This window comes from Xenopus tropicalis, chromosome 10 (assembly GCF_000004195.4).
Source record: "Xenopus tropicalis strain Nigerian chromosome 10, UCB_Xtro_10.0, whole genome shotgun sequence".
In the NCBI taxonomy this organism is placed as follows: domain Eukaryota; kingdom Metazoa; phylum Chordata; class Amphibia; order Anura; family Pipidae; genus Xenopus; species Xenopus tropicalis.
Genome location: NC_030686.2, coordinates 44,662,531 through 44,684,768, shown reverse-complemented (window position 1 = coordinate 44,684,768; position 22,238 = coordinate 44,662,531). Strand labels below are relative to the sequence as shown.

Genomic DNA, 22,238 nt, shown 5'->3' with positions numbered 1-22,238 from the left:
GATAGCAGGGCTTCATCTAACTTGCATTTATTTGCTGTTTTTTCCTGACAGGTTTGTGGCTCATTGGAACATTGCTAAGTCGTTGGCAGGCTATTACCAGGAGTCTGGGAGGGCTGGAAGGGATGGCAAGCAAGCTTTTTGCCGTTTATACTACTCCAGAACTGACCGTGACCAAGTCGGCTTCCTGATCAGAAAGGAGATTGCACAGGCCCAGGTTGGTTGAGGAGGAAGGACAGCAGCCCACCCTCAAATAAAGCATCACTGCACTATTATAGTAATTATATCAGGTTACATTACACCCAATAGGAGGGAGAACTGCAGAGATGAACTTATGCCTTATCACCTTGATCTTGACTATTTTATTACAACTTCCATACTGCCTTAACTATGGGGAAGTTAGCCGTAGCTCTGCTTATTAATAAACATGGCTGTTCTGTTGCTCTGTTGTCTTCTTGCGGTTCTTTTCAGTGCTTTCCTTTTTCTTGATTATTAGGCCAAGAGAGGAGATAACAAGGCATCGGATAAAGCAGGTATGGCTGGGTTTGATGCAATGGTGTCCTTCTGCGAGGATACAGGGTAAGTGATATTGTTTCCCTCAGACTGGATTGCTTGATTGCAAAATATAAACTGCCTTCTATGAAAAGTATTCTGAACATAGAAGTATGGAAGTTCATATAATAATAATAATCACATAATTCTCTGCGTGTAATACAGACAGTGTGGGTATAGTACAGAGAGGGAGATAGGAGAGTTATGGTGTCGGTGGGTATAATACAGAGAGGGAGATAGGGGAGTTATGGTGTCGGTGGGTATAATACAGAGAGGTAGATAGGAGAGTTATGGTGTCGGTGGGTATAATACAGAGAGGGAGATAGGGGAGTTATGGTGTCGGTGGGTATAATACAGAGAGGGAGATAGGAGAGTTATGGTGTCGGTGGGTATAGTACAGAGAGGGAGATAGGAGAGTTATGGTGTCGGTGGGTATAGTACAGAGAGGGAGATAGGAGAGTTATGGTGTCGGTGGGTATAGTACAGAGAGGGAGATAGGGGAGTTATGGTGTCGGTGGGTATAATACAGAGAGGGAGATAGGAGAGTTATGGTGTCGGTGGGTATAGTACAGAGAGGGAGATAGGGGAGTTATGGTGTCGGTGGGTATAGTACAGAGAGGGAGATAGGGGAGTTATGGTGTCGGTGGGTATAGTACAGAGAGGGAGATAGGAGAGTTATGGTGTCGGTGGGTAGGAAGTTTGGTGTCGGTGGGTATAATACAGAGAGGGAGATAGGGAGTTATGGTGTCGGTGGTATAGTACAGAGAGGGAGATAGGGGAGTTATGGTGTCGGTGGGTATAAGTACAGAGAGGAGATAGGGAGTTATGGTGTCGGTGGGTATAATACAGAGAGGGAGATAGGGGAGTTATGGTGTCGGTGGGTATAGTACAGAGAGGGAGATAGGGGAGTTATGGTGTCGGTGGGTATAATACAGAGAGGGAGATAGGGGAGTTATGGTGTCGGTGGGTATAGTACAGAGAGGGAGATAGGGGAGTTATGGTGTCGGTGGGTATAATACAGAGAGGGAGATAGGGGAGTTATGGTGTCGGTGGGTATAGTACAGAGAGGGAGATAGGGGAGTTATGGTGTCGGTGGGTATAGTACAGAGAGGGAGATAGGGGAGTTATGGTGTCGGTGGGTATAGTACAGAGAGGGAGATAGGGGAGTTATGGTGTCGGTGGGTATAATACAGAGAGGGAGATAGGAGAGTTATGGTGTCGGTGGGTATAGTACAGAGAGGGAGATAGGGGAGTTATGGTGTCGGTGGGTATAATACAGAGAGGGAGATAGGAGAGTTATGGTGTCGGTGGGTATAGTACAGAGAGGGAGATAGGGGAGTTATGGTGTCGGTGGGTATAGTACAGAGAGGGAGGTAGGAGATTATGTATAGTGCAGGCAGACAGTATGTCACATGTGATGATGGGACTGTATATAACGCAGACAGTATGTCACACGTGATGATGGGACTGTATATAACGCAGACAGTATGTCACACGTGATGATGGGACTGTATATAACGCAGACAGGTATAACTGGCATATAAAAGCTGTATGTCAGTGACTGGTATAAATATAAATACTCCCATTTTGGGCACTGCCCTAAACAAGCTCTAACCTGCCCGGCGACACAGATTAAAGCAACCAGGTTGTGTTTTTCTGCTGCCTCGTGTCCCAGTGAGAATGAGACACCACCTTGTTTGTGATTGGCTACTCCATTGTTTGCAGCTATTCTACCTAGAGACAGCTGGTAGTTTGCCTCTCAGCAACTCACTCTTCTCTCTGTATGGCACTTGGACAGTGCATATTGGTAATAAGAGTTCAACAAATTGCCCCCGGGGGGGGAAGAGTCACAATGAGGGGGCAACAAATATTGGATAGACTTTTCTCTCTTTCCATTGTGGCTTTTTGGGCTCTTTGTTGCTTGGAAAAGTTAGGTTGAAGACACACAGAGCTACTAGTAGCAGCTACTTGTCATGGCTACAAAAACAGACAATGCTGATTATTTACTGATAATTGTCTCTGTGTGTTTAGCAGAGGCAATTCTCAGTATTGTCTATGGCAGGGGATTTTCTGGCGTTTAGTAGCCATGACAAGTAGCCATGGCAAGCGCTGTGTGTCTTCATCCTTAGTAGCCGTGACAAGTAGCTGCTACTAAGTAGCTCTGTGTGTCTTCATCCTTAGTAGCCGTGACAAGTAGCTGCTACTAAGTAGCGCTGTGTGTCTTCATCCTTAGTAGCCGTGACAAGTAGCTGCTACTAAGTAGCTCTGTGTGTTTTCACCTTTGGAAGCTGGGTCGGCTATTCTTTCATAATGTCTGTGCCCAGTGGATCTCCTCTGGCACCATACAGGGCTCCTAACCCATAACCAATCAGCTCTCAGCTGTTGCTATGTGGTTGCTATAGGTTATATAACTAGGGCTAAATTTGTGTAGAAATCACCCATGTAGGGCAACTCAAGGCACTTTCGTTGATGTTATAGGTAGAGAACAATGGTAATGTGTATTTTATGTATTAAAGCTATCATGGGGCCACATTCATAATGGCATAACAGCTATACAGTGGTAGTGTCATAGGCTTAAAGGCTATGGGATAAACTTATTCTGACTAGATCTCTAAACACATAGGTCATCTAGAGAAATGTTATATTTTTAGTGGTTGCTGGGATTTTCACTGTTTTATACTGCTTATGCATGAACAGCAGAAAGTCACGGTCAGCAATTCTGGGGTTAACTGACTGTACAGGAAGTACATGGACAGTTAGGGTCACTGACACCCTGACTTTTATAGAGAGCTGAAAGCCTGGTATTGGCAGTCTAAAACTGCTAAAGGGAAGTATATGGTGTAACTCTAGCCTATCTTCTAGCTGGGTACCAATGTCGCACATAATCCCGGGTTTACACAGGGCACTTCACGACAATATGGCTGAACGTTTATTTGCAATTATCTTTATACAGGCGCATTATCCCATGTTAGCGCCCCCAGCAGGCCGGAATGTTCTTTTGGCAGGGCCGTGCTGGGACGCTCATTTATAGCATTGTATCTTCATGCCTTCGGGTTCTTCTCCGGTGCTGGGTGTAGATTGGGTAGCAGCACCCGAGGGAAAGCAGCAGCAGCACGATCCCTGGGAATGTACAGAGATCCTTCATTATGGCTTTTAAATTAGCAAAACAGTTCATTGTTGTAAAAGCTGGTTATTCATTATATGATTGGCTCGTCTGTCATCATTAAAGGGGAACTAACCCTGATACATTCACAGCACTGCAATGGCAAACTGGGCCGCTTAGCTGAGCAAGGGGCTCAATATATCTCTCACAGTCTCCCTTTATGGTACAGGAGCCAATGAAGAGCTGGGTACTTGGAATGCCAGGACCCAGGCCCAGACTGGCAATCTGTGGGTTCAGGCAAATGCCAGAGGGGCTGCTGTAAGATGCCATAGTCACTATTTATTGGGCTGGGGGGCTGTTTGGGCCTCTGGGTACTTGGAATGCCAGGACCCAGACCCAGACTGGCAATCTGTGGGTTCAGGCAAATGCCAGAGGGGCTGCTGTAAGATGCCATAGACACTCACTATTTATTGGGCTGGGGGGCTGTTTGGGCCTCTGGGTACTTGGAATGCCAGGACCCAGGCCCAGACTGGCAATCTGTGGGTTCAGGCAAATGCCAGAGGGGCTGCTGTAAGGTGCCATAGACAGTCACTATTTATTGAGCTGGGGGGGCTGTTTGGGCCTCTGGGTACTTGGAATGCCAGGACCCAGGCCAAGACTGGCAATCTGTGGGTTCAGGCAAATGCCAGAGGGGCTGCTGTAAGGTGCCATAGTCAGTCACTATTTATTGGGCCGGGGGGGCTGTTTGGGCCTCTGGGTACTTGGAATGCCAGGACCCAGGCCCAGACTGGCAATCTGTGGGTTCAGGCAAATGCCAGAGGGGCTGCTGTAAGGTGCCATAGTCAGTCACTATTTATTGGGCCGGGGGGGCTGTTTGGGCCTCTGGGTACTGGGAATGACAGGACCCAGGCCCAGACTGGCAATCTGTGGGTTCAGGCAAATGCCAGAGGGGCTACTGTAAGGTGCTATAGTCACTATTTATTGGGCTGGGGGGCTGTTGGGCCTCTGTGTAACTGACATACCAGGTCATATGGGTCTTCTTACTCACCAATAAATATAATGATGATGGCAAATGATACGATACGCGGGCTATCTGCCTGAGGTAAGCCCTTGAGTCTGTTTAGGAGATCTTCCCCTACTTTCCTCATCTCTGTCTGCAGGTTATTCCTCTCTGTGATTGGCTTTGTTTTTGCACCTAGTTAGGCAGCGTTAGCAAGACTCCCCTTCAGAGAGACAGATACTGTAAATAAACTTTATATGGAAACAATATGGCACCCCCTACCCATATGTATAAATACAAATATACAGAGAAGGAATGTTCTGGGCACACAATAAGCTGTACCCCCATACTGTACTGTCTAAGGGAAACACTATGGCACCCCCTACCCATATGTATAAATACAAATATACAGAGAAGGAATGTTCTGGGCACACAATAAGCTGTACCCCCATACTGTACTGTCTAAGGGAAACACTATGGCACCCCCTACCCATATGTATAAATACAAATATACAGAGAAGGAATGTTCTGGGCACACAATAAGCTGTACCCCCATACTGTACTGTCTAAGGGAAACACTATGGCACCCCCTACCCATATGTATAAATACAAATATACAGAGAAGGAATGTTCTGGGCACACAATAAGCTGTACCCCCATACTGTACTGTCTAAGGGAAACACTATGGCACCTCCTACCCATATGTATAAATACAAATATACAGAGAAGGAATGTTCTGGGCACACAATAAGCTGTACCCCCATACTGTACTGTCTAAGGGAAACACTATGGCACCCCCTACCCATATGTATAAATACAAATATACAGAGAAGGAATGTTCTGGGCACACAATAAGCTGTACCCCCATACTGTACTGTCTAAGGGAAACACTATGGCACCCCCTACCCATATGTATAAATACAAATATACAGAGAAGGAATGTTCTGGGCACACAATAAGCTGTACCCCCCATACTGTACTGTCTAAGGGAAACACTATGGCACCTCCTACCCATATGTATAAATACAAATATACAGAGAAGGAATGTTCTGGGCACACAATAAGCTGTACCCTCATACTGTACTGTCTAAGGGAAACACTATGGCACCTCCTACCCATATGTATAAATACAAATATACAGAGAAGGAATGTTCTGGGCACACAATAAGCTGTACCCCCATACTGTACTGTCTAAGGGAAACACTATGGCACCTCCTACCCATATGTATAAATACAAATATACAGAGAAGGAATGTTCTGGGCACACAATAAGCTGTACCCCATACTGTACTGTCTAAGGGAAACACTATGGCACCTCCTACCTATATGTATAAATACAAATATACAGAGAAGGAATGTTCTGGGCACACAATAAGCTGCACCCACATACTGTACTGTCTAAGGGAAACACTATGGCACCCCCTACCCATATGTATAAATACAAATATACAGAGAAGGAATGTTCTGGGCACACAATAAGTTGTACCCCCATACTGTACTGTCTAAGGGAAACACTATGGCACCCCCTACCCATATGTATAAATACAAATATACAGAGAAGGAATGTTCTGGGCACACAATAAGCTGTACCCCCATACTGTACTGTCTAAGGGAAACACTATGGCACCCCTACCCATATGTATAAATACAAATATACAGAGAAGGAATGTTCTGGGCACACAATAAGTTGTACCCCCATACTGTACTGTCTAAGGGAAACACTATGGCACCCCCTACCCATATGTATAAATACAAATATACAGAGAAGGAATGTTCTGGGCACACAATAAGTTGTACCCCCATACTGTACTGTCTAAGGGAAACACTATGGCACCCCCTACCCATATGTATAAATACAAATATACAGAGAAGGAATGTTCCGGGCACACAATAAGCTGTACCCCCATACTGTACTGTCTAAGGGAAATACTATGGCACCTCCTACCCATATGTATAAATACAAATATACAGAGAAGGAATGTTCTGGGCACACAATAAGCTGTACCCCCATACTGTCTATGTATAAAGGGAAACTATATAATACATGTATAGCATTGTTATGGGGATTTCAGTTGAACACAAAACAAAAACTTTGTTAATGGAGCAGTCACTAAGGGCAATAGCACACAGGCTGCTTTCTGACGCTTTGTTGCTTGGTGGGGGGGAGCTTAACTGTATGATATTAATTATTAGCCCGTTAGTCATCTAGACCCTCTGCTGAAGGCCCTGCCAACAAGTAGATGTTGGGCCCAGCATGCAGGCCCTGGCACCTTATCTGCCCAACCATGCCCGTTATGCCAAACTTCAGCCATTCCCCTGCAAGCCCAACCTGCTGCCCAACCTGCTGCCACACACTTTTGTATCTTTCGAGGTCCCCTCTACCAAATATGAAGTCAAAACACCCCCATATAAACCACATTCTCCAGGACCCCTACTTACCGGCCACTCTGTTTGAATGGGTCACATGGTATAACCGAATCAGTGAAAGCACTTACCCATCACACGTGTCACATGATAAGGAAAGGGCCAATATGATGCAAGGAGCACCCCAATCCCACCCACCTATTCCACTGAGGGCATTGCTTTATGGCTAATAATAATAAAATTCTGTTATGGATTTTTCTTGTTACAGCCTCGTATTCTAACCTTGGCCACTAGGGGGCCTGAGTCTTCTTTCCCACAGAGGTACAACCACACGCAAGCTTGTATAATATGTTTATTTACATGTATTTAGGTCCATTTATATGTCTGTGCATAGAGAACGGCGAGTAATGGCTCCCAGACTCAGCATAGGTCACTTGTCTCACAGGAGCCTCATTCTCTTTATCTTGGCAAAGGTAGAAAAAGGCTGGCGACTATGTTTTTGGCATCAGAATAGCAGGGCTACCAAACTGGAGACTCACTGGCCCTCCCAAGAGATGTTATAGCGCCTAGCATATGTGTATATAGAGATGAACAGCAGGTGGCGCTGTTGTTTCCACTTCTTTATATTTGCAGTGTGAAAACTAATCATAGCTTATGAACGTATAAAGTGGTTAGAATAGCCCCTTAAGGGGAAATTTGACCATTAACTTGCCTTCAGGGTTTACTTTTCCTTTAAAAGCCGAGATGGCATAGCTGCAGGATAAAAACGGTGTCACCTAAAAGCCAGTGGCTTAGTAACACTGCTGCCTGGGTCATTGTAGTGATTTGTTTTCCGGTTATTTCTTTGATACCTAAAATGATGATATTACAAGTCTATGTATACTTTGGGCAGTTTGGCCTCTACCCCCCCCATCCAGCCTTCAGTAAGGCAACACAGCTTTAGTCAGTGGGAGGCTGCGCTGTTGGCCAGTCCCCTTGGAATAAAGCCAGTTGGTCCTTTCCATGTTCTTTGGTGCCACATGTTCCCAGTATCAGTCTAGTCCAGAGATGCCCCCCCTGCAGGCTTCCAGCATTTCCCAGCAGCCAATGCTCACTCTTATTGTAGTCCCAAAGCCTACCAGGTTGGCCGACCATCTTCTCCATTTTGATTTGTTTTGCATCATACGGGGCCCGGGCATACAGGGCCAGTCTCTGGCCTAGACAGTCATTTTGTACATTTTGTTGCCTACAGACCACCATCTTTTTTACCTTCTCCTATAGGGAGACAGTTGCAGGGGGTACATAGCTCTATCACTGCCCCGCACATGTTTTTGTCCCAGTCCTGATGCTTGTTCAGGGTTTCCTGGTGAATTTCTCAGGCCCAGCCTGCTGTACAGTGGCTGGGGGGGCTCACACAGTACCCGCTGGCTGCACTCTTGCAAGTCGCTGCTTCTTAGTGTGTCCATCACAGCAGGAGTAGCAGCACGCCAGGGACACCATCAGCAACACAGCACCTGTATGAACAGAAAAAATGATGTCTATATCTAACAGCGTTTAAAAAATTATCATTATAGGGATTCCCCTATACTAAGCACAATTCAGCAGGAACAGCCCCCTAAGTTTGCTCATAGCCTGTACAGAGAGATACCATAAAACTATGGCAGCATAGGGATTCCCCTGTACTAAGCACAATTCAGCAGGAACAGACCCCTAAGTTTGATCATAGCCTGTACAGAGAGATACCATAAAAGTATGGCACATAGGGATTCCCCTGTACTAAGCACAATTCAGCAGGAACAGCCCCCTAAGTTTGCTCATACCCGGTTCGGCAGCAACATTTCTGCTCGTTTCTTGCTTCTTACCAATGAAGATGAGGATGATAGCAAATGGTAGAATTTGGAAAGCGTCTGCCTGCGGCAAGTCCTTGAGTTTAACCAGAAGCCTTTGCCCCACCATCTCCATCTCCCTCAGCAGATTATTGCCCGACATGGCAGTGTCCAACCTGTACAGAGCAATGATACAGAATAAATATGTTTGGGAGATGAAGTTTATGTAGTTCTGCTCCCCTAGCAACAGGGTAATTTATTAATCCGTGCTGGGGGGTAATGGTAGGGCAGCGCTGGCTGGTAGGATTCTAAACAGCATTAATTGCGAGAGAGGGCACTTGCGGGCAAACGCACAGGCTGGCAGGGTGCCAACTCATACTGGTGTTAGTGCCACACGGCAGAACAATCTGCCTGTTGTTAGGTGCTGGGCGTCACCCTTGCCTTATTACTGAGGGGTGCTGCTTACTACTCATGCACCCATGTCTCCCCACTGTGTGTGTCTCGCTGCTTCTCTCGGCTGTGTGTGTTGCTGTCTCTTTCCCCAGTATGTCTGTTTTTCTCCCCTGCGTGACTCTTGCTTCATCCCCTCCATATGGTTTCTATCCGGTCCCCTGCCAGAGGGGCCTAGTTGGCCGTCTCGCATCTGTTTTTCCAGGTCCCACTGGGTAGCCCTGCGCAGCTACAGCTCTCTCATAGAGAGACTGCTGATAAACATGGAAGGAGATGGGCCCATCAGCGGCTGCCACCCCTTGGCACATAATAGCCCCATAGGTGCCACTGCTGCAGTGTTCGCCAGTTAATCAGAGTGGATATGTGTAGTTAGTCGTTGGCATTTGTTTGGTTGCGTAGTGCAGTGAGTACCTAACTGGCAGATTATAGCAGGGTGGCAGTGGGGATATAAAGCTAGGTTGCCTGGGGGGCATTTGATTGCAGGTAAGGGCAGCACTTAGCAAGCTTGCACCTGGCCCATTATACTCCAGTACAGCCTATTGTGCCCCATTGTACTGCGCTGTTGTACTCCCTGCACTGCACTAGGGTAATAGTGAGATGGGAGGGTCTCTTTACTGATGTCTATTGTGTCTTCCCCTTTCATTCAGTCTTTATGGCACCCACCCCTGCCATAAACTCATGGGATTCAGCTCCCAGTCCTTTTCCCAATCTCAGGCCAGTGCTTGTTCAACCTTTTATCAGACAGCCCCTTAGCACATAACAAGGTTACAAACATTGGGGTAACAGTCACCCCGCTATAGTTCCAGGGGTACCCAGGGCACAAATAAGCACTCACCCCAAATCCCCCCTAACTGGCCTTCAGGCTGGGCCCCCTTAGCCCATAACAAGGTTACAGATATATAGAAACATTGGGGAAACAGTCACCCCACTATAGTTCCAGGGGTACCCAGGGCACAAATAAGCACTCACCCCAAATCCCCCCCTAACTGGCCTTCAGGCTGGGCCCCCTTAGCCCATAACAAGGTTACAGATATATAGAAACATTGGGGTAACAGTCACCCTGCTATAGTTCCAGGGGTACCCAGGGCACAAATAAGCACTCACCCCAAATCCCCCCCTAACTGGCCTTCAGGCTGGGCCCCCTTAGCCCATAACAAGGTTACAGATATATAGAAACATTGGGGTAACAGTCACCCTGCTATAGTTCCAGGGGTACCCAGGGCACAAATAAGCACTCACCCCCCCCCCCAACTGGCCTTCAGGCTGGGCCCCCTTAGCCCATAACAAGGTTACAAATATATAGAAACATTGGGGTAACAGTCACCCCGCTATAGTTCCAGGGGTACCCAGGGCACAAATAAGCACTCACCCCAAATCCCCCCCTAACTGGCCTTCAGGCTGGGCCCCCTTAGCCCATAACAAGGTTACAGATATATAGAAACATTGGGGTAACAGTCACCCCGCTATAGTTCCAGGGGTACCCAGGGCACAAATAAGCACTCACCCCAAATCCCCCCTAACTGGCCTTCAGGCTGGGCCCCCTTAGCCCATAACAAGGTTACAGATATATAGAAACATTGGGGTAACAGTCACCCTGCTATAGTTCCAGGGGTACCCAGGGCACAAATAAGCACTCACCCCAAATCCCCCCCTAACTGGCCTTCAGGCTGGGCCCCCTTAGCCCATAACAAGGTTACAGATATATAGAAACATTGGGGTAACAGTCACCCTGCTATAGTTCCAGGGGTACCCAGGGCACAAATAAGCACTCACCCCAAATCCCCCCCTAACTGGCCTTCAGGCTGGGCTCCCTTAGCCCATAACAAGGTTACAGATATATAGAAACATTGGGGTAACAGTCACCCCGCTATAGTTCCGGGGGTACCCAGGGCACAAATAAGCACTCACCCCAAATCCCCCCCTAACTGGCCTTCAGGCTGGGCTCCCTTAGCCCATAACAAGGTTACAGATATATAGAAACATTGGGGTAACAGTCACCCCGCTATAGTTCCGGGGGTACCCAGGGCACAAATAAGCACTCACCCCAAATCCCCCCCTAACTGGCCTTCAGGCTGGGCCCCCTTAGCTCATAACAAGGTTACAGATATATAGAAACATTGGGGTAACAGTCACCCTGCTATAGTTCCAGGGGTACCCAGGGTACAAATAAGCACTCACCCCAAATCCCCCCCTAACTGGCCTTCAGGCTGGGCTCCCTTAGCCCATAACAAGGTTACAGATATATAGAAACATTGGGGTAACAGTCACCCAGACACAGCGCCATGGATCCCGCAGGCCATTAGCCAAACTGACTGGCTCGGGGAACACAAAGGCAGTGCTGAGTGACTCACCCAGTAGCACACAGATCCCAAGCTCAATAAATGACAGTATTTGGGAGATGCACTGGCTCCACTGCAGCTGAACTATAACTCCCAGCATCCTCCACCAGTTTTCTAAAGAAACATCGCTTGCACAGAGCTCACTTTAGGGGGCACCTTTTCCCAGACCAGGGTGTAAGTGTGGCATAGTGTGTGTAGTAAGGCAAGAGGGAGCCAGGAGAAGGGGCTAGGAGTGTATAGTAAGGAGTACATGCTGGCAGTTAGGATCTATCTGGCGCAGCAGCTGTTGCATGTGGTTTTGTTTAATGGGTTTGTGAGCGGCAGATAAAGAGTCATTATTGCGGTTACATAAGAGTAGCAGTGTGTGCTTATTATACACACCTCTCAGCCCTGTGTGTGTAGCAGTCACATTGCGTCTGGGAGAGAGGTCGCTCTGTTGCCAGTGCCGGTGGCGCTGTTCTGTTGTGGCCTATGGGAAAGGCTTGTATCCAGGCACCACAGGGCAGCGGCGGTACTGCAGGCTACACATCTATCAATGCCATCTTTCCTTCCAGCAGGAATATTATTATATATATTAGAGAGCGCTGCCCAGTATACAAATCATGATGTATTATTTGTAAGAGGCAATATTTACCCCTTAATAGATGGAACTACAACTCTCAGCATCTGCTGACAGCCACTAAGTGCCCATACATTTAATAACAAATTTTACACAAGCCTTCACCCTCCCATATGTGATCCAACTACAACTCCCAGCATGCCCCGAGAGCCCTAGGATAGCAGCAGAATGGGAGACTTACCCCTGAGGCCAGGTCCAGTGCTGCCTCTCCTGCCCTGTAACCCCACACAGCCCCAGCTGTTCCCTGCTCTGTTGTGACAGCCGCCTCTCACCCCAAACTCACACTCCCAGTTGGCTTGGCAATGGGAGGTTTTAAGTTTCAGGCCGTCCTGCAAGGGGAGGGGGCAGAGGAGTTTGGGCTGAGCCAGTAGTACAGGGGGTGGGTGCGAGACAGGGGGACAGGGGGGGCAACAGCTGCTGCCGGGGTGCCCATACCCTGCCGCTGCCTGTACTGTAAGTGGCTGTAAGGGAATGCCATGTACGTTATGTCTCTGCCTAACTGGTGCCAACTATAGCACTCCCTTCTGTGGGACTGTACTACTGTCTCTCACTCACTGCTACTGTCTCTCACTCACTCACTGTACTGTCACTCACTCACTCACTGCTACTGTCACTCACTCACTCACTACTACTGTCACTCACTCACTGCTACTGTCTCTCACTCACTCACTGTACTGTCACTCACTCACTGCTACTGTCACTCACTCACTCACTGCTACTGTCACTCACTCACTCACTACTACTGTCACTCACTCACTCACTGCTACTGTCACTCACTCACTGCTACTGTCTCTCACTCACTCACTGCTACTGTCTCTCACTCACTGCTACTGTCACTCACTCACTGCTACTGTCTCTCACTCACTGCTACTGTCTCTCACTCACTCACTGTACTGTCACTCACTCACTCACTGCTACTGTCACTCACTCACTCACTACTACTGTCACTCACTCACTCACTGCTACTGTCACTCACTCCCTGCTACTGTCACTCGCTCACTCCCTGCCACTGTCACACACTCACTCTCTGCCACTGTCACTCACTCACTCCCTGCCACTGTCACTCACTTCCTGCCACTGTCACTCACTCACTCGCTGCCACTGTCACTCACTCTCTGCCACTGTCACTCACTCACTCCCTGCCACTGTCACACACTTACTCTCTGCCACTGTCACTCACTCTCTGCCACTGTCACTCACTCACTCCCTGCCACTGTCACACACTTACTCTCTGCCACTGTCACTCACTCACTCCCTGCCACTGTCACTCACTTCCTGCCACTGTCACTCACTCACTCGCTGCCACTTTCACTCACTCTCTGCCACTGTCACTCACTCACTCCCTGCCACTGTCACTCACTTCCTGCCACTGTCACTCACTCGCTGCCACTGTCACTCACTCGCTCGCTGCCACTGTCACTCACTCGCTCGCTGCCACTGTCACTCACTCGCTCGCTGCCACTGTCACTCACTCGCTCGCTGCCACTGTCACTTACTCGCTCGCTGCCACTGTCACTCACTCGCTGCACTGTCACTCACTCGCTCGCTGCCACTGTCACTCACTCGCTCGCTGCCACTGTCACTCACTCGCTCGCTGCCACTGTCACTCACTCGCTCGCTGCCACTGTCACTCACTTCCTGCCACTGTCACTCACTCACTCGCTGCCACTTTCACTCACTCTCTGCCACTGTCACTCACTCACTCCCTGCCACTGTCACTCACTTCCTGCCACTGTCACTCACTCGCTGCCACTGTCACTCACTCGCTCGCTGCCACTGTCACTCACTCGCTCGCTGCCACTGTCACTCACTCGCTCGCTGCCACTGTCACTCACTCGCTCGCTGCCACTGTCACTCACTCGCTCGCTGCCACTGTCACTCACTCGCTCGCTGCCACTGTCACTCACTCGCTCGTTGTCACTCGCTCGCTGTCACTGTCACTCACTCGCTCACTGCCACTGTCACTCGCTCGCTGCCACTGTCACTTACTCGCTCGCTGCCACTGTCACTCACTCGCTCGCTGCCACTGTCACTCACTCGCTCGCTGCCACTGTCACTCACTCGCTCGCTGCCACTGTCACTCACTCGCTCGCTGCCACTGTCACTCACTCGCTCGCTGCCACTGTCACTCACTCGCTCGCTGCCACTGTCACTCACTCGCTCGCTGCCACTGTCACTCACTCGCTCGCTGCCACTGTCACTCACTCGCTCGCTGCCACTGTCACTCACTCGCTCGCTGCCACTGTCACTCACTCGCTCGCTGCCACTGTCACTCACTCGCTGCCCACTGTCACTCACTCGCTGGCCACTGTCACTCACTCGCTGCCACTGTTCACTCACTCGCTGCCACTGTCACTCACTCGCTGCAACTGTCACTCACTCGCTGCAACTGTCACTCACTCGCTGCCACTGTCACTCACTCGCTGCCAGTGTCACTCACTCGCTCGCTGCCAGTGTCACTCACTCGCTCGCTGCCAGTGTCACTCACTCGCTCGCTGCCAGTGTCACTCACTCGCTCGCTGCCACTGTCACTCACTCGCTCGCTGCCACTGTCACTCACTCGCTCGCTGTCACTCACTCGCTCGCTGCCACTGTCACTCACTCGCTCGCTGCCACTGTCACTCACTCGCTCGCTGCCACTCACTCGCTCGCTGCTACTGTCACTCACTCGCTCGCTGCCACTGTCACTCACTCGCTCGCTGCCACTGTCACTCACTCGCTCGCTGCCACTGTCACTCACTCGCTCGCTGCCACTGTCACTCACTCGCTCGCTGCCACTGTCACTCACTCGCTCGCTGCCACTGTCACTCACTCGCTCGCTGCCACTGTCACTCACTCGCTCGCTGCCACTGTCACTCACTCGCTCGCTGCCACTGTCACTCACTCGCTCGCTGCCACTGTCACTCACTCGCTCGCTGCCACTGTCACTCACTCGCTCGCTGCCACTGTCACTCACTCGCTCGCTGCCACTGTCACTCACTCGCTCGCTGCCACTGTCACTCACTCGCTCGCTGCCACTGTCACTCACTCGCTGCCACTGTCACTGGCTGCCACTGTCACTCACTCACTGGCTGCCACTGTCACTCACTCGCTGCCACTGTCACTCACTCACTGGCTGCCACTGTCACTCACTCACTCCCTGCCGCTGTCACTCACTCCCTGCCGCTGTCACTCACTCGCCGCTGTCACTCACTCCCTGCCGCTGTCACTCACTCCCTGCCGCTGTCACTCACTCCCTGCCGCTGTCACTCACTCCCTGCCGCTGTCACTCACTCCCTGCCGCTGTCACTCCCTGCCACCCTTTCTTATTCTACTCTGGAATGAGAGCCCCCTTCCAGGCAGGGCAAGGGAGCAGGTGGTGTGTATGGGGGTCCCACAGCCCTAGGTGTGTGCTTATTGCCCTCACTGGTTCAGTTATACCTTATGACACAAACACACAGAATGATGGGTAAGTGGGAGGGGCCTGAAACCATTAGTACATTTTAAATATTCCTTATATCCAGGGTCGGAACTAAAGTCACTTGCCTAGGGTGCAACTATTTATGTAGAAGGGGTGCCCGCACCAGCTTCTTGTGTCCCCCACCCTCCCTGTGTCACTCGGCCTGTCCCCAACACTAAAGGGGGCCATACACGGGCAGATTTTAGCTACAGATTTGAGTCATTTAGATCAATTTGGCAGCTTAGCTGCCTGTGTATGGGCCCCACACGGGCCCCCAATCAATATCTAACTGAAAATCAGCCAGGTGTCAATTGGGCAGGTTTGATTTTCCCATTGGATCAGAGACTGTATGGGCTCATTGATGCCCTCGCTCCCACGGCCCTAGGGCCGAACCATTGATATAGCCCCATATGTGTCTTTCTGTCCCTGATTCATTTATATCATGTGACCCATACACATATAGTAGTGCGTAAATGAGTGGCGTTTGTTTAAGGAGAGGCGGAGATTCCATTGGAATGAGCCTTTGGCTAAAGTCACCTTTAACTTGCCCTTGTTTGTGTGACAATATAGCAGAATGGGCTGGCTGTGCCAGGGGTTCCATAAGTGCCATTGTGAGTATCTGGGCAGCCCCAGTGAATGTGCCAGGTTATGTCGGTAGTATGACGCCCGTCCCCGCTGCCCGCACACAGAAGGTTCTTGTCTGCTTAATGCCAGCCTGCCTGTGAAAGGAGCTTTTCTTTAGGCTCCGAGCTGAGAGTCAGAACCCGACTCCTTTGAGGATCAGCCATGAAAGGCATCTTTGTGGTGTCCTACTGTCAGGGCGGGCAAGCTCCTTACCAGGGGGAGCTAAGGGCAGCTCCCATGCCTGTTCTCTACTAATGGGCCAAATGGAATGCACTGATTTGGCACCCAGAGGCACAGCCCGGCACAGTTCTGCGAAAGGAGTGGATTCAGGGAACCCATTCCCAGGAAAGGTGACGGGCAAAATTCATGGCATTGTTAAACCTGTGCCCCAACCAACTGAGATGGGCTCTTGGCATCATTCAGAGATACACATATAATTTGTAGGTATCATGGCTGCCCCTGTAGCTGAGGATACATGGCTGTACTAATTGTAGGAGGCAACCTCAAGGGAATTATATGTGGGGGTAAGTTGGCCATACATGGGCTGATATATACTGAGTTGGTAGCCTTTTGGCCTGGGAATGGGGCCTGCCCACTGGCCAAGGGGAATTATATTTGGCAGTAAAATCCATTATAGGCCCAGTGATCGGCCCAGCATCTGGCTAAAGAGCTGCTCATTTGGTGACCCCCCTATAAACAAATGGATCTTTACCACTGTGCCCAGCTTTACTGGAGCAGGACAAAGGTATTACACAGGCTTTAGTTCTCCTTTAATACAAGCAATTGGCTTTCTTCAGCAACTCTCCGATTTGGAATTTTAGCTGCTATACGGTTGCTAGGGCCCAAATTACCCTAGCAACCAAGCAGCCGTTTGAAAGCCGTTTGCCCAGTCCGACCTTTGCCGGTGCTCCCCCTTCTGACTGTTCCTCCCCTGACGCAATTTATACGCGCTCAGGGAGGACATCAGGTGGGGGCCCTGCGGGGGGGGTTAGGGGGGTAGGGGACACGGCTGGCTGGGGCACCTGCAGGGCCCCTGGGGCATGAGCCCCGGTGGGCCCTGCACCCCCCAGTCCGACCCTGGGTCAGTGACCCCCTTCAGAAAGCTGGAAGAGGAAAGCAAATAATTCAAAATTAATTAAAGAAAAAATAAAGACCAATTGAAAAGTTGTTAAGAGCTGACCATTCAATACCATACTAAAAATTAACTTAATGGTGAAACACCCCTGTAATACAGTGGCACCCACCTATCATTCAGTGACTTTGGTGCCTGGGGTCACAGTTCATAGTCGGGGAGGGGGGGGAAGGAAATGCCACGTGACTTTGGCCTTATTTAGCCACTTACCAGAGGGCAGATTTCTATTTTTGCTGTACCCTTGTCATGGCCCCACTGTAAATAAAAGGGATTGGCTCACCAATGCTTATGTTGCAGAACTAGAACTCCCAGTGGGGATGTCAGGGCCTGGAGTTCTACTGAAGTGAAGAAAGAATAAGCTCCTTAGGCTCTCGTTACCCTGGGACTGATGCACTGATACACAGTACGTTGTGCCTTTGTGTTTAGGTGCCGCCACGCTGCCATAGCTGCCTATTTTGGGGATGAGAAACCGCAGTGTAACAAATCCTGCGACAGCTGCAAGAACCCGCTCGCAGTGAAACGCCAGGTGGAGCAGCTGGAGGGCCTGTTCCAGAGCGGGAGAAGCAGAACCTGCATCGAGAAGCCCGCAGGACCCAAGGGACCTTTCGGTTTCGAACCAGGTCTCTACGAAGGAGGCAGGAAGGGTTATGGCTTTGCCAGGTGAGGAGACAGACAGCCTTACCCAGTGTGCATTGCACTTGTCACTCAGATCTAATTGCCTTCCAAAATGTAGTTATAAATACCCCGGTTGGCTGACTATTGCCCCCTAATAACTCCCTAATAGTGCTATTAGCTAAACCATAGCTTCTATAAAGGTGCACTTTCAGGCTTGCATAATTGGCCATTGTTCCCAGGCTGGCTGTCCACAGCCTTCCTGTGCTCTCACCATTCCCTTTCACCATTGCTTTCCAAACTGGATTCTTTCCAGATATGATGATGACGACGATGAGGGTGGCGCGGCGGAATCTGCAGAGGACCGCAAGCGCGTTTGGAACAGTTTCTACCAGAAGCAAATGAACCTGCGCAAGGTGAGGGCTTCTCTTGCTAACCCCTTCCCTCCCATTGCTGAGGTGGGGTCTGCACAACTCTATTCATGGAATCCTCTTTTCTTACAGAGCAAAGAGCTGGAAGACTTTATTCCTCCAAGTAGGTGCAAACACTCTCTGTCTGCTCGACTGTTATTAAACTGTTATCAAAAATGGGATTCTGGCCCAATTATGCCTGACCCAGGTCTCAGTATGCGGATCTAACCTCTGGGGAGGCATATTGATATCTACAGAAAGGGAGGATTGCTGGGAAATGCCCCACGCCCATGTTCACAAGCACGCGGCTCCTCTGTGCCAGGGTGTGACCTGTGATTTGCCATTTTCTTACTGAAGAGCAACTGAAGCATCTGGCGCCTTTATGTGCCGGATCTGCATTCAGCTCCCAGCTCAGTAACCACACCAAAGATCTGCACAACATTGTTCCCTTTTAATTACGCCGTTAAATTGGAAACCAAGAACAGCACCAAACTTCATTAATTAGAACCTCGTCCTCCCGGAATAAATGTATCTGTTGTGGGGACTCGGTTCTGAAAGCAATTTTTTCCCTAGATCTTTATCCCTGGCCGTTCTCTTTTATCTCCACCGCTGCTGGTGTGTTGATTCAAAGCAAATGGAAACCCTTAAAACAAATAAATGTACAATTGCTCAATGCACTCCTGTTCTGCTGATCGTTTTGGCTGACTGGACACTTGGTAGAAAATTAAGTAACTAAGCTAAGGTTGCTCTGGTCAGAAAATCAGTGTAGTGAGCAAAGAAGAGTCTTCTGGTGTTTCTCTGGCCTTAGCCTTTTGTAGGGATTGCTTTAGCCTTGTATAGATATTCCTTGCCTTCAGACCTGTAATGCTTATCTCTGTCATTGACAGGTGATGACTGTCCCCTTAAAGATGCATCCAGTGATAAAATTCCCAAGCTGACCGTGAAGGTAGGAGGCTTAGAAAAGGATATGGCTTGTAAATAATCCATATAAAACTCAGCCTAACCGGCTACCCAGCAGCCCATCTCCTGGTTAAAAGCTGAGAACATTTCCGTTGGGCTAATGATCTTTTCTTGTAGGCTCGGGAGCACTGTCTGAATATCCTGGAGGAAGCTTTGGCCAAGAACGCCCGGGCAGCTGCTGCAGAACATCGGTAGTTGTCCTGCTCTCTTAGTACTATTTATACTTTATACCCTAGTAATACAAAGATTTTAGTGGTCTTTAACCTTTCACACAGCTTTTATGTTCACTTTTAGTATGTTATAGAATGATAACATCCCTGTAGTATTATAACTATAAAGGGGGTGAAACTAAAGAAAGAAAATTGGGTTTAGCCTTGCAAACTGATCCATGGCAATGAACATAGTGTAATGGTGCCCCTCTGCCCACCCACTAAGATTAGTAGCCCTTATTACGGTGAAGGCAAAGGGTTTATTAGTCTTTCAGCCCCTTCCTGACACTGAGCCTTGAGTCTGTTCTCCTCTACCCCCTATTGTTACTGTCTAACACCCCATAATGAACCTTTCCATATTTGTTTGTTTGGGCAGAACCGACGTAGAATCCTGCGCGGTTGATCTTGAGTATGAGGTTTTCCGGAGCAGCAAACTGTGCAATCTCTACAAAGCGGCCATTGTGAAAAAAGTAAGCTCTTGGGCTCAGGCACTGAGACAGAACTTGGGTAGAGGGAGTTGGTTCCAAGATAGCACTGCAAGGTTTACTTAGAAGATGGAGGGGTTCTTGCTATGCCTGTAAGATCCAGCACTTCTCCCTTACAGGTAAAGGAAATTGAAGCGTTGAAGGATGGGGAGTTGCACAGTGCTTTGGGGTCCAGCAACTCGGAGCAGAGAACAGAAACTCCGGCCACTGATGGATTTATGTCTGCCTCCCAGATGCTAACAGTGGGTATCGTACACATGGCTGCCTTCATTATTGTAGTCTCATAATAAACAATTACGCTGTGTGGGGGAAATATAACAATGGAGCTTACTGGTCAGCTGGTGGACTGCAATAAGGGCTGATATAGTTCCTTAGCCAATGGGATTCATAGTTCACATCTCTCATATGATGGTCGGCCAAGCCTCCCACGACAATCAATTAAGGTCTGGATAAAGAGTAAAGGTCCCCATACACGGGGCGTTTGTAGCTGCCAATATGGGTCCTTTGGACTGATTCGGCAGCTTATCGGCCCGTGTAGGGGCAGAAATGACGGCCATGCCAGATATTGATTGGACAGGTAAAAAGATTTAGTCGGATTGGGGACCGCATCAGCTTGTTGATGCGGTCCCTGAACCGACTGTGACATTGCCACCATTAGAATTCGACCGTTTGGCCCCAGGGCCAAACAATTGAATTAGCCTACATTTTCCTGATATCTCCCACCCTCGCCACCATCTTGTATTTTGCTAGGACTGTCACTGGCACTGCACATGCTCAGTGGGGCATATTTGGGGGCACAGATCTTCCCTGAAGGGCTGTGGTTGCCATTGGACCATGAAGCTAACATTCTTTTTCTCCAAATATCCCTTCAGTCTAAATGCAAGAGAGTTGGGGCGCTCTCCTCATTTCAGTCAGCCTCGGACTTGTTACGTACCACTCAGCCAGAACGGAGACCCGTTGAGTCCAGTCAAGGGACCAGCCAGGAGATGGCGGCCAGCAATGACAGCAGCATTCCGGACAAGCCAGACAGCAAGAAGGTGGCCAGCCCAAGCAAAGCAGCCCGACCCAGCAAGAAAAGACAGGAACTTGCCAACGCAGCAAAAAAAGACTCCCAAAATATCTCCAAATTTTTCTCAAGTCATTGCAAAGCTCAGCCACAGTCCGGCAAAAATGATGTCCAAGCCAAGCCTGGTAACCCAACTCTAAAGGAGGGGTCATTAAGCCAAAAGGATGACACTTTAACTTCTGATGGACTCCAAGGGGAACCTCCTGCACCTGTGAGTACAGAGTTAGGTGAAGGGGCAGAAAGCAGCCCAGAGGAGCAGAGTCTTTGTAGGGACACCTGGGCTGGGCAGATAGTAGAGCCATCAGAGTACAACTGTAGGAATGTCCCTGCTGTAGAACCATCAGACACTGGCAGCCTGTATGTACAGCCTGGGGACTCCCCACCGGGGCAGCCATTGCAGGACCATGGGAGGACTTCTGTCTCCTTATTTCATCCTGATCCACTCAAGCCTGTGGAAGATGAATCAGAACCAGAGGAACACCAAGAGATGAGCACAAAGACTAGCAGGTGTGTAAGGTTGTATAGGGGGGGCCCTTGCTTTCTGTCAGGGAGAGGTGCATTGATTTTACAGCTGAACCTGTCTCTTAGGGAGGAGGCGCCCAGTAAGCCCAGGACCCGAGACAGGGAAAAGAGACCGGCAGAAGGACAGGTCAGCTCATGTTATAGCAGTTTGGCTTAATATCTGCTTTGCAGCCAAGGTTAATCAATGTCTCTATGGATGTGTCTCTTTCCAGGACTCAGAAGGCCCGGTCAGAAAAAGGCCAAGAGAAGAGATAAAGTCTTCCTCCATTTTGGCCCCAGTTCACAAAGTCAGCACTAATCAGGGGAAGAAGAAAGTAACCTTTGACCCCAACCTGTGCCCACACGATAAAGAAGGGACCGCCAAAATCCTGCAGCCCCCTTCGGGGAACAAAGTGATGACCCTAAAAGAGACGGCTGATGTGGTGGTGAAATACCTCACTCCGTTTTTCCGAGAAGGAAAGTTTGCCTCAAAGGTGAGAGCAAAATCCCGGGGTTCAGGGTGTTCCCTAACATGTACTCCTGTGCATGGAGCCCAAAACATATATTCTAT

General features: G+C 49.3%; 1 protein-coding gene and 2 long non-coding RNA genes across 6 annotated transcripts in view; 1 reads left to right on the top strand and 2 right to left on the bottom strand.

Annotated features, from left to right (window-relative positions):
- The window catches only part of recql5 (RecQ helicase-like 5), a 34,764-nt gene that overhangs the window by 10,099 nt on the left and 2,427 nt on the right, over positions 1-22,238 (top strand). For all 4 annotated transcript variants that reach the window (XM_031893997.1, XM_031893996.1, XM_031893995.1 and 1 more), the window contains 12 exon segments: positions 52-214; positions 494-576; positions 17,851-18,084; positions 18,353-18,452; positions 18,540-18,570; positions 19,334-19,392; positions 19,524-19,597; positions 19,992-20,085; positions 20,220-20,342; positions 20,973-21,673; positions 21,755-21,815; positions 21,901-22,161. In XM_031893997.1, the coding sequence (XP_031749857.1) occupies positions 52-214; positions 494-576; positions 17,851-18,084; positions 18,353-18,452; positions 18,540-18,570; positions 19,334-19,392; positions 19,524-19,597; positions 19,992-20,085; positions 20,220-20,342; positions 20,973-21,673; positions 21,755-21,815; positions 21,901-22,161 (1,984 nt within the window).
- On the bottom strand, positions 3,456-4,925 carry LOC116408070. Its single transcript, XR_004220714.1, has 2 exons — positions 4,701-4,925; positions 3,456-3,669 (listed from the first exon to the last, which is right to left on the bottom strand). It is a non-coding gene; the product is annotated as an uncharacterized LOC116408070 (long non-coding RNA).
- On the bottom strand, positions 7,355-12,568 carry LOC105945252. The gene is made up of 3 exons (XR_001168847.3): positions 12,411-12,568; positions 8,858-8,997; positions 7,355-8,509 (listed from the first exon to the last, which is right to left on the bottom strand). It is a non-coding gene; the product is annotated as an uncharacterized LOC105945252 (long non-coding RNA).